Source organism: Sapajus apella, unplaced genomic scaffold (genome assembly GCF_009761245.1).
Source record: "Sapajus apella isolate SASKATOON/1434 unplaced genomic scaffold, GSC_monkey_1.0 scaffold414, whole genome shotgun sequence".
Lineage (NCBI taxonomy): Eukaryota > Metazoa > Chordata > Mammalia > Primates > Cebidae > Sapajus > Sapajus apella.
In genome coordinates, this window is record NW_022437350.1 from 46,575 (window position 1) to 59,278 (window position 12,704).

The 12,704-nt window shown below is 47.4% G+C and overlaps 1 protein-coding gene and 1 pseudogene across 1 annotated transcript in view; one reads left to right on the forward strand and one right to left on the reverse strand.

The window, feature by feature from the left end:
- The window catches only part of LOC116545868, a 20,090-nt gene extending 8,036 nt beyond the window's left edge, over nucleotides 1-12,054 (reverse strand). The window contains exons 1-4 of the mRNA XM_032272292.1: nucleotides 11,815-12,054; nucleotides 8,011-8,074; nucleotides 7,315-7,436; nucleotides 1,819-1,906 (exon numbers count right to left, since the gene is read on the reverse strand). Coding sequence (XP_032128183.1) covers nucleotides 1,819-1,906; nucleotides 7,315-7,436; nucleotides 8,011-8,074; nucleotides 11,815-12,039 — 499 coding nt within the window. The 5' untranslated portion in view covers nucleotides 12,040-12,054. The remainder of the gene's footprint in view (nucleotides 1-1,818; nucleotides 1,907-7,314; nucleotides 7,437-8,010; nucleotides 8,075-11,814) is intronic.
- Nucleotides 8,447-9,150, forward strand: LOC116545867 (annotated as a pseudogene).
- Nucleotides 12,055-12,704: the final 650 nt, after the last annotated feature.

A 12,704-nucleotide genomic window follows, 5' to 3' on the forward strand; every position in this document is an offset into this window, starting at 1 on the left:
TTTTTTTTTTTTTGAGACCGAGTCTTGCTGTCTTCTAGGCTGGAGTGCAGTGGTGCGATCTCAGCTCTCTGCAACTTCCACCTCCGGGGTTCCAGAGATGCTCCAGCTTCAGCTTCCTGAGTAGCAGGGATTACGGGTGCCCACCACCATGCCCAGCTAATTTTTTGTATTTTTAGTAGAGATGGGATTTCACCATGTTGGCCAAGCTGGTCTCGAACTCCGGACCTCAAGTGATCTGCCCACCTCGGCCTCTCAAAGAGCTGAGATTACAAGGCATGAGCCACTGCGCCTAGCCAAAAAGACGTTTAACTCAGCAATTCAATCTGTAGGTATATACACGATTATTCACAGCAGCATAATTCATAATAGTCAAAGAGGAGAAATAATCCAAATATTCATCAACTAATAAAAGATGGTATACCTGTATAGTAGAGTATTATTAGGCCATAAAAAATCTCCAAAGTACTAATACATGATGCTACATATATGAACCTTGAAAATATGATGAAGTGAAAAAAGGTAGACACAAAAGACCACATATTGTATGTTTCCATTTATCTGGAAATGTCCGGAATAGGCAAATCCAGAGATAGAAAGTGGGCTGCCGGGTTAGGGGAGCCAGGAATTGAGACTGGCTGCTAATGAGCGTGGGTTTCTTTTTGAGGTTAGGACAATGTTCAGAATTAGATAGTAATGATAGTTGTACAATCTCATGACTATAAAAGCCACTGAATTATACAGTTTAAAAGGGTAAATTTAGGCTGAGCATGACAAGGAGACTCTGTCTCAAAAAAAAAAAAAAAAAAAAAAAAGTGCAGGGTGAATGTTATGGCACATGAATTGTATCTAAAGATCACAGTGTAAGGCTGGGCGCGGTGGCTCAAGCCTGTAATCCCAGCACTTTGGGAGGCCGAGGCAGGTGGATCACGAGGTCAAGAGATCGAGACCATCCTGGTCAACATGGTGAAACCCCGTCTCTACTAAACTACAAAAAAAAATTAGCTGGGCATGGTGGTGCGTGCCTGCAATCCCAGCTACTCAGGAGGCTGAGGCAGGAGAATTGCCTGAACCCAGGAGGCGGAGGCTGCGGTGAGCCGAGATCGCGCCATTGCACTCCAGCCTGGGTAACATGAGTGAAACTCCGTCTCAAAAAAAAAAAGATCACAGTGTAACTCAGTTTCTTCACAGGTGCCTATAGACCCGGGCAGCTATCTACACCCTTCACACTGAGTGATGTGTTTCGTCGCGTACACTCCAGTACTTCCTGCAGAGTCTAGAGGAACTGTGAGCACTGCTACACAGGAATGGAATGTATCCTAACTTGAACGCATCCTGGGTTAACAGCCTGCCCATTCCTGGGACAGGTCCCGGCCTGACTGCTCCATCCCTGGACGCTGGAGCTCTGTTAACACACGGGACCCCAGGGCCTGCCTTTCTGGTGCTCCCAGTGTGGCGACCCTCTCAGGGCTCACCCACACACACGAGACCTAGAAAGGCCACAGGACAGGACCCACAGCCTGTTACAGGGAGTAGCAGGGCTCACCTGAAGTAGGGTCCCCAGAGCAGCCCAGGGGCCAGTCTCACGCTCCCAGCTATGGCTCAGGGACCAGGGAATGAAACCACAGCCAGGGTGGTGGGTGCAGGAGGAGCACTCTGGCTTAGAAGCCCCAGTCCCTGAACAGGAGCTGAGGTGTCTTGTAAGAGTGCTAGGCTCTGGCCTCGGGGCACCTGCATCTCCAGCACTTCCCACGCAGAGGCGCAGGGGCCATGCTCAGCCCCTACCCAGGGTGCTCTCTACTTGCCTCCCCTGCAGACTACCTCCCCCTGCAGGCGCCACCTCCACCTCCAGGGGAGAGCAGGCCACCTGGTGGCTTAGCTGCTGCTGCTGCTCCAGCCCACAGGGGAGCTGGCAAGGCGGCCACAGGCATGAGTCCACAGAGGGGAAGGGTGTCTCGCAAATCCTTTATTCATACAGACAGAAATGAACAGACGGCACGGCACAAGCATGGCTGTCCTCTGGCCACACAGCAGAGGACAAGAGCTAGGCCTCTGGCCTCTCAGCCAGGCCTAGTGCCACGGGAATGAAGAGCAGTTTAACTCTACAGCCCCCTGCTCTGCTTTTCACCTCAGTTCTGCCATTTCCTATGTACTCTGGGGCTACTTAGTTTGCTTCTGTGCCTCAGTTTACTCAACTGTGTAAGGGAGATGGCGGTAGCGCCTCCATCCATGGTTTTGTGTCCCATGGTTTCAGTTGCCTGAAGTCAAGTGGGGTCTGAAAATATTAAATGGAAAATTCCAGAAATGAACAATTCATAGGTTTTGAACTGCACACTGTTCTGAGTAGCGTGATGAAATCTCCCAACGTCCTGCTCCGACCTGCCCAGGAGGTGACACCTCCCTTTGTCCAGCACATCCACGGTGTAGATGCTCCCCACCCGTCAGTCACCAGCAGCCATCTCGGTGATCAGATCCACTGTTGCAGTACCACAGCACTTGTGTCTAAGTAACCCTTGTTGACTTGGTAATGGTCACAAAGCACAAGATTAGAGATGCTGGCATATTGTTATACTTGTTCTATTTTGTTTGTTCGTTTTTGAGATGAAGTCTCACTCACCCTGTCAGCCAGGCTGGAGTACAATGGCGTGATCTCAGCTCACTGCAACCTCCGCCTCCTGGGTTGAAATGATTCTCCTGCCCCAGCCTCCTGAATAGCTGGGATTACAGGTGCCTGGTACCACACCCGGCTATTTCACCATGTTGGCCAGCCTGATCTGGAACTCCTGACCTCATGTGATCCACCCGGCCTCCCAAAGTGCTAGGATTAGAGGCGTGAGCCACTGTGGCTGGCCATTATGCTGTACTTCTCAATTTTTGTTTTTTTGGCTGGGCGTGGTGGCTCACACCTGTAATCCCGGCACTTTGGGAGGCTGAGGTGGGAGGATCATCTGAGGTCAGGAGTATTTATGTATCCCGCATATTTATGAGGCACGCACTCAGTTTTCAGTAAGCGTGGTGAATTAGGGGTTCTGCCTCTTTCCCTGGACTTAGCGGCATGCTTGGTAGCAAGCCGCAGTGCTGCAGTGTGGACATTATGGTGCTTCTGCTGCCTGCTGAGCCTCGGCCTGGGGGTGTCTGAGCCAAGTGCAAGGAGACCTGTCCTGACCTGATGCCTGTGTCAATGGAGTCAGATGGCAGCAACTGCTGCCCCTGCCTGCAGGGTGCTCCCGTGGTCACCCTAACAGCAGCGACCACAAGCAAGCCCTTCAGTGTCAGTCCCTCCCGTCCTGCCACACTGATGGAGCACTGCCTGGGCTCAAGTGATCCGCCTCCGAAAGTAGTGGGATTACAGGTGTTTGAGCCACCAAGCCTGGCTCTCCCACATGAATTCTTACACATGGTTCACGACCATCATTTTCCTGCTTCCTGGCATATGTGTAATATGTGTAGCTAAATCCTAGGAAAGGGGCTGAGGATTTTATACTGCCATGCACCATTGATGTAACTGCACCAGCACTGAGTCTCATGACTGAAAACATTCCCCCATCTTGATGGCACCTTCCCCCCACTGCATAAACACTCTGGGAATTAAATACATTAGAGGAATCCTCCCACAACACTGCCTGCCTTACAAATGAGATTTAATTTTGGGACTGGTAGAACTGAAATCACAGTATTCTGCTGTTTGTACTTCAAATTAAATCACGCATTTTTCTGCACTGCTGCAGAATATCCCAGTTAAAGCCAATGAGTGGGCAGGCCACCACAGCCTTATCTGTTCAGCTAGTACTGGACATTTTGATTCTTTCCATTCTTCTGCAATGAAAGATCTCACTGCGAGGAACATACAGCTGAACTCTTCCCATGTCTTGCCACATTGGTTTTTTTTTTTTTTTTTTTTTTTGAGACAGGGTCTGTCACTGAGGCTGGAGTACAGTGACATAATCTTGGCTCACTGGAGCCTCCACCTCCTGAGCTCAAGCAATCCTTCCACCTCAACCTCCCGAGTAGCTGGGACTACAGACATGTACTGCCACACTTGGCTAATTTTCATATTTATTTATTTATCTATTTATTTACTTATTTTGAGTCAGAGTCTCGCACTGTCGCCCAGGCAGTGGTGCAGTGGCGCAATCTTGGCTCACTACAATCTCCACCTCTTGGGTTCAAGAAGTTCTCCTGCCTCAGCCTCCAAAGTAGCTGGGACTACAGGTGTGCACTGCCACGCCCAGCTAATTTTTTTGTATTTTTAGTAGAGACAGGGTTTCACCATGTTGGCCCAGATGGTCTTGATCTCCTGACCTCGTGATCTGCCTGCCTTGCCCTCCCAAACTGCTGGGATTACAGGCATGAGCCACCGCGCCTGGCCATTATTTTTATTTTTAAATTTTTTATAGACACAGGGTTTCACCATGTTGCCCAGGCTGGTCTCAAACCCCTGGGCTCAAGTGATTGGCCCACCTCGGCCTCCAAAGGTGGTGAAATTACAGGTGTGTGCCATCAAGCCTGGCTCTCTACATGAATTCTTACACATGGTTCACGACCATCATTTTCCTGCTTCCTGGCATACGTGTAATATGTGTAGCTAAATCCTAGGAAAGGGGCTGAGGATTTTATACTGCCATGCACCATTGATGTAACTCCACCAGCACTGAGTCTCATGACTGAAAACATTCCCTTACAAATTCAGTAAGCATGAAATAATGACTTCTTATTAAATATGCCCTGTGGGCCAGGCACAGTGGCTCACTCCTATAATCCCACCACTTTGGAAGCGGATCACTTGAGGTCAAGAGTTTGAGACCAGCCTGGTCAACATGGCAAAACTCCATGACTACCAAAAGCACACACACAAAAATTAACCAGGCATGGTGGTGGGTGCCTGTAATCCCAGCTACTTGGGAGGCTGAGGCAGGAGAATCGCTGGAACCCGGGAGGCAGAGACTGCAGTGGGCCAAGATTATGCCACTAAACTTCAGCCTGGGTAACAGAGCGAGACTCCATCTCAAAAAAATAAACAAATATGTCTTGTAAAATTTAGAGTTTGAGCAATTTTTTCTTCTTGTAGTCACACTATTGCCTATAAATGTGTGTTATTTCTGTAAAGTCGTGGCTGCTTTTCCTGAAGTCCAAATTGCCCGTGTCGTCTTTGCTGCCAGCACTTGCCCTTCCTCGAATTTCCGGACAGTGATCCCTGTGTCTGCCCAGCCCTCTGATTCTTTGCCAGTAGGCCTGCTCTTCTGTCCCCTTCCACCCGTCTCCATGGCAGCAGCCAGGCTCTCTGCACAAGCCCCACCTCTGCCTCAGCTAATCCGGCACCTCCCAACTGGGCTGGAGCCAGCCTGGAGAGGCAGCCTCCTCAGCTGCTTCCTTGAATTTAGGAGGGATAAACAAGGAGGCAGAGAAAGCCAGGTTGTAGCATGAGAAGGGTAAAGCAGTGGCCTAGGAGAAAAGTTTAAACATGAGGAGGAAGAAATTGCTCTGGTCCCAGCATCTGAGCACAGGCCATAACTGGGGCCAGCTCCACCCACCCGAGTACTGAGCCACCTCCATATCTGCTCAGCAAATTCTCCTGCCCAGAAAGCGGGATCAAAAGGAGTCTTAACTAACACAGGCATTTTCAGCTTTTATGTTCTTGACTATCTCTATCTTCACTCTCAAGCTCAGGAGGGTACCATTCATCCAGATAATGGAGAGTCTGTTATATCCTATAAAAAGCTCTACCCCGCTGGGGGGGGTGGCTCACGCCTGTAATCCCAGCACTTTGGGAGGCCGAGGCAGGTGGATCATGAGGTCAAGAGATCGAGACCATCCTGGTCAACATGGTGAAACCCCGTCTCTAATAAAAATACAAAAAATTAGCTGGGCATGGTGGTGCGTGCCTGTAATCCCAGCTACTCAGGAGGCTGAGGCAGGAGAATTGCCTGAACCCAGGAGGCAGAGGTTGCAGTGGGCTGAGATCATGCCATTGCACTCCAGCCTGGGTAACAAGAGCAAAACTCAGTCTCAAAAGAAAAAAAAAAAAATACCCCTAGGAACCATGTATCTAACTCTTTAATACACAAATAATCAACTTTTTAAAAAATTTTTTATTTTTTCTCTTTTTTTTCCTCATCTTGGAGGTGTCTTCGACTTTGCAATAATCAACTTTTAATAATTAACTTTTTGGCCAGGCATGGTGGCTCATACTTGTAATCCCAGCACTTTGGGAGGCCGAGGTGGGTGGATTGCTTGAGCTCAGGAGTTTGAGACCAGTCTGGGCAACATGGCAAAGCTCCATCTCTACAAAATACACAAAAATTAGCCAGGTGTGGTGGCATGCGCCTCTAGTCCCAGCTACTCGGGAGGCTGAGGTGGGAGGATCGCTTGAGCCCAGGAGGTCAAGTCTACAGTGAGCCATGATGGTGCCATTATATTCCAGCCTGGGAGACAGGGGGAGACCTGTCTCAAAAAAAAAATTAATAATAATTAACATTTGATCCCTTGGAATACATTTGTATTTTAGGGAGAAATAATCTAAATTTGTTCTTTTGGGCCAAAAGTAATTAGCTTTTCCAACATCATGTATTCAACAAAGCTCCCCTTCTCTTGGCTCTTGGGGACCTCTATCCTCGCACGTTGGTGCAACTGTGTACAATACGTGTGCTCTGGCAGACATGCTGGCTGCCCCACTCCCATTGCAGGCACTGTGGCCTGCTAACTATTTCAACAGCTGCTGGAGCAGGCAGCTCCCTTCATGATTCCCTTCCTTAATACACCCAGTCCTATTAGCAAATTTACTTTAAAATCTCATTTAAGGCCAGCCTTTCAATACTCAGTAAAGCCATCAGTAGGATTCCAGGATGTTAGGAAGAATCAAAACAACTTCTTCCATCTGTTAGAAGAGTGGCTGTCTCCAAAGCACCTCCAAGGCATGAGCTGACCTAGTCCCACCTGACACAATGACAGACCTACGGACATGGCACATATGCGCGCGCGCCACACACACACACACACACACACACACACACACACACACACACACACACACACACACACACACACACACACACACGCCAGGTCAGCACAGGATGTGCTGACAGCCATGGGCGCAGTGAGGCCAGCAAGCACATCTGACTCCCGAGGTGAGAATCCAGGCCACGCTACGTTCTCACTGTGTGACTCTGGTGAAGCCTCAGGTTGCTCACCTGTAAAACGGTAAAGGTAACAGTACCGACTTCATTGGGTCACTGTGGGAAACAAAACAGGTAATATACGCACAGGACTTGCGCAGTGCTCAGCCCAGACTGTGAGCTTTCATTCTCATGCTTACTGTTAGGATGCAGCGCCTGCTCCAGCTCTGCCCTGCAGGAGCCCACCTCTCCAGGGCCCGGGCAGCAGCCAGCAAACAGGAACAGAGGTCCTGACATGGGGGTGCCTCGAGCTCCCAGCCCTTTCCTCTAAATGAATCAGGCAAGAAAAAGGATTAGTAGGAATGGCACTTTAGCCCAATGACAGACTTGGCTTTTGGGGTGAATGATTTTGGATTTTCTATCAGAATTTGGCAGCAGACATCTAACAAACAGCATGAGATGTTATTCAGATCTAGCACTGACACCAAGAGAAAATAATGAAAGGCTCTTTTGAGCACTGAGCTGAGATCAGGAATCAGAAGAGAAGCTGGTTTGGAGAGGCAGAAGCTGCAAAGGCTGAGACCTCAGGGCCGAAGTCAAATGTCAGAGGCTGGTCATCCATCATAACCACCTAACATCCTCAAAGGAGAGGGAGTTGAAGATTGGAGAGCCATGCTTGTGAACTGAGAACCTGGAAAGGGAGGGTTCGAAGCCAGCCTCGGGCTGCAGAGACGGCTTTGAAAGGCCACGCAGGTGGACAGGGGTGTGCCAATCCCTGCCCCAAAGCAGGCTAAGAACTGCCCTGAACGTCGCCCTTCTCTCACCACCCTTCCTTCACCTTCTCATGGACTTGCTCAAACCCAAACAAAGAAAACAAAAACAAACAAACAAATGCACTAACCAGATTCGGTTCTCAGGGCCAGGCCTTTAGTTTTTAGTCTTGAGTGAATAAATTCTTCTTTTTCCTTAAAAAAAAAAAAAAAAAAAAAGAGAGAGATACGTTCGTCAGTTTGCTCCTTTCTGCCTGTGGTCGCCTCAGCGATCATGTCTAAGTCAGAGTCTCCTAAAGAGCCGGAACAGCTGAGGAAGCTCTTCATTGGAGGGTTGAGCTTTGAAACAACCAAGGAGAGCCTGAGGAGCCATTTTGAGCAATGGGGAATGCTCACAGACGGTGTGGTAATGAGAGAGCCAAACACCAAGCGCTCCAGGGGCTTTGGGTTCATCACGTATGCAACCTTGGCGGAGGTGGATGCAGCCATAAATGCAAGGCCACATAAAGTGGATGGAAGAGTTGTGGAACCAAAGAGAGCTGTCTCAAGAGAAGATTCTCAAAGACCAGGTGCCCACTTACTATGAAAAAAAGATTCGTTGGTAGCATTAAAGAAGACACTGAAGAACATCACCTAAGAGATTATTTTGAACAGTATGGAAAAATTGAAGTAATTGAAATCCTAACTGACAGAGGCAGTGGCAAGAAAAGGGGCTTTGCCTTTGTAACCTTTGATGACCATGACTCCGTGGATAAGACTGTCATTCAGAAATACCACACTGTGAATGGCCACGGCTGTGAAGTTAGAAAAGCCCTGTAAAGCAAGAGCTGGCAGTGCTTCATCCAGCCACAGAGGTCCACGTGGTTCTGGAAACTTTGGTGCTGACCACGGAGGTGGTTTCTGCGGGAATGACAACTTTGGTTGTGGAGGAAACTTCAGTGGTCATGGTGGCTTTGGTGGCAGCTGTGGTGGTGGTGGATATGGTGGCAGTGGGGATGGCTATAATGGATTTGGTAATGATGGAAGCAATTTTGGAGGTGGTGGAAGCTACAATGATTTTGGCAATTACAACAATCAGTCTTCAAATTTTGGGCCCATGAAGGGAGGAAACTTTGGAGGCAGAAGCTCTGGCCCCTGTGATGGTGGCAGCCAATACTTTGCCAAGCCACGAAACCAAGGTGGCTATGGCAGCTCCAGTAGCAGCAGTAGCTATGGCAGTGGCAGAAGATTTTAACTAGGAAACAAAGCTTAGCAGGAGAGGACAGCCAGAGGAGTGACAGGGAAGCTACAGGTTACAGCAGATTTGTGCACTCAGCCAAGCACAGTGGTGGCAGGTCCCAGCTGCTACAAAGAAGACATGACTTAGACAAATACTCATGTGTATGGGCAAAAACTCGAGGACTGTGTTTGTGACTAATTGTATAACAGGTTATTTTAGTTTCTGTTCTGTGGAAAGTTTTCCAACAAAGGGTTTTAATGTAGATTTTTCTTTTTTGCACCCATACTGTTGATTGCTAAATGTAATAGTCTGATCGTGATGCTGAATAAATGTCTTTTTTTTTAATGTGCTGTGTAAAGTTAGTCTATTCTGATGCCATCTTGATAAATTTCCCCAACAGTGTGAAGTTAGAATTCCTTCAGGGTGATGCCAGGTTCCATTTGGAATTTATATACAACCTGCTTGGGTGAAGAAGTCACTGTCTTCAGAAACCTTGGCGTAGTTGAGCTAATAGTTACTGTTGTGACCTGAAGTTCACCATTAAAAGGGATTACCCAAGCAAAACCATGGAATTACTGGTTATAAAAATGATTGTTGGCACATCCTATGCAATATATCTAAATTGAATAATGGTACGAGATAAAATTATAGATGGGAATGAAGCTTGTGTATCATCCAGGGTTATCATGTGTAATCAATAAACGATTTAATTCTCTTGGGAAAAAAAAGGCTCTCAGAACTCCTTTCTCTGTCTTTCCATTTTTCTCTGGCTACAGCACAGCTCACAGTGTCCTGGGGAAGTTTAGATGTTGATTTCCTGAGAAGCGGGTGGCCCATCTCAAAGCCTGTTTAAAACCCTCTTAATGTGGTTAAAAGTTCTGTGCTTGAAACAGGATTTGAAAAAAAAAAAAATCCATAAACTTTGGGAGGCACTGTTTGTTTATAAATCCACAGAATAGGCTGGGTGTGGTAGCTCACACCTGTAATCCCAGGACTTTGGGAGGCCGAGGTGGGTGATCACCTGTGGTCAGGTGTTCAAGACCAGCCTGGCCAACGTGGAGAAATCCTGTCTCTACCAAAAGGACAAAAAATTAGCCGGGTGTGGTGGTGAGCACTTGTAATCCCAGCTACTCAGGAGGCTGAGGCAGGAGAACTGCTTGAACCCAGGAGATGATGGTTGCGGTGAGCCGAGACCACGCCACCGTACTCCAACCTTGGGCATCAGAGTGAGACTCTGCCTCAAAAAAAAAAAAAAAAATCCACAGAATACAATAAATTTACTCTACCTGACATAGCCCACCCAAATGGAAGATCAAAATTTAAATGTTTTTCTTCTGAATTAGACTATATTTCTTTCTTATATAGTTTATTTGTAAGTATGCTGTTAAGAATTTTGAATTCTTAGCTGGGCTCAGTGGCTGATGCCTGTAATCCAGCACTTTGGGAGGCCAAAGTGGATGGATCACGAGGTCAGGAGAACAAGACCGTCCTGGCCAACATGGTGAAACCCCATCTCTACTAAAAATACAAAAATTAGTTGGGCATGGCAGTGTGTGCCTGTAATCCAAGCCACTTAGGAGCTGAGGCAGGAAAATCACTTGAACTCGGGAGGCAAAGGTTGAAGTGGGCCAAGATCGCACCACTGCACTCCAGCCTGGCAACTGAGCTAGACTCCCTCTCAAAAAAAAAATAAATAAATAAAAATAAAAATTGAATTCTTGTGAAGAACAACACATCAAAAAAGTGTTGTTTTTTTTTTGGCCAGGTGCGGTGGCTCATGCCTATAATCCCAGAATTTTGGGAGGCTGAGGCGGCGGATCACCTGAAGTCAGGAGTTTGAGATCAGCATGACCAAGAAAGCTCATCTCTACTAAAAATACAAAATTAGCCAGGCGTGGTGGTGCATGCCTGTAATCCCAGCTACTCTGGAGGCTGAGGCAGGAGAATCACTTGAACCTGGAAGGCAGAGGTTGCGGTGAGCCGAGATTGTGCCATTGCACTCCACCCTGGGCAACAAGAGCAAAACTCCATCTCAAACAAATAAACAAACAAAAAAAACTGTTTGTTTTTTTTTTTCTTGTGGCAGGGTCTCACTCCTGTTGCCCAGACTGAAGTATAGTGGCATGAGCTTGCTCACTGCAACCTCTACCTCCCAGGTTCCAGCAATTCTTGTGCCTCAGTCTCCTGAGTCGCTGGAATTACAGGCATGTGCCAGCACATCTGGCTAATTTTTATATTTTTAGTAGAGATAAGGTTTCGCTCTGTAGACCAGCCTGCTCTCGAACTCCTGGATTCAACTGATCCGCCCATCTCAGCCTCCGAAAGTGCTGGGACTAGAGCCACCATGCTTCACCTAAAAAAAAAAAAGTGGTATTCTCACGAACATAAACACACACACACACACACACACACACACACACACACACGAGCATAAAACACGTACTTCTAGTTCTAGCTCTGCTGCTCACAAATCGCTTCCTTTCAAAGTCTCAAGATCTGTGGTTCCATGAATAACCAATGTTTCTTATATAGTTATACATTAGTTTTTAAAACTATATGTATATATACATACACACGTACGCACACATGGTGCAGGGAGGGACCCAGACGATACTGCTACGAAGAAAACAGCAAAGCAAATACTAAGCATCTAGCACCCTCAAGTGGCCAACTGTGTCATTTCTCATTCTGATCTAAAACAACACTTACCACTTACCTTTCTAAAAGTCAAATTCTGGTTTGCCCAGAACTGTTGATTCCATTCTTGTGTTTCTTGTCTTAATTTTCTAAGCTTTTGCTCCAATGGTGATTCATCTTCAGGTATGTAAAAGTGAACGGGCCGAAGGTTTGAATGTTTATCTGGGGGTCCTATCCAATCATGGCAAGACTTTCTTGGAGGGCAGAATCTTGAGACCTTTAACAAAGTAAATGAGATTAACATATGACAAAATGAATCTCTAGTATAAAGTGTACAATCTGGATTGACTGACTGACTGACTGACTGACTGACTGATTCTGAGATGAAGTCTCACTCTGTCACCCAGGCTAGAGTACAGTGGCACAATCTCAGCTCACTGCAACCTCTGCCTCCCATGTCCAAGCAATTCTCCTGCCTCAGCCTCCTGAGTAGCTGGAACTACAGGCTCCCGCTACCACACCTGGCTAATTTTTCTTGTTTTTTATTTTTAGTAGAGACAAGGTTTCACCATGTTGGCCAGACCTCAGGTTATCCGCCTGCCTTGGCCTCCCAAAGTGCTGGGATTACAGGCATGAGCCGCTGTGCCAGGCTATTATTTTTGAGACAAAGTCTCATTCTGTCACCAGGCTGGAGTACAGTGGCACAATCCTGGGTCACTGCAACCTCTGACTCCCTGGGCGATTCTCCTCCCTCAGCCTCCCGAACAGCTGGGATTACAGGTACCCGCCCCCATGCCTGGCTAATTTTTGTATTTTTAGTAGAGATGGTGTTTCACCATGTTGGCCAGGATGGTCTCGATATTCTGAACTTATGATAAGCCTACCTCGGACTCCCAAAGTGCTGGGACTACAGGCCTGAGACACTGCGCCCAGCCCAATCTGGATTTATTAAAGTTCCTTGTTACCTTC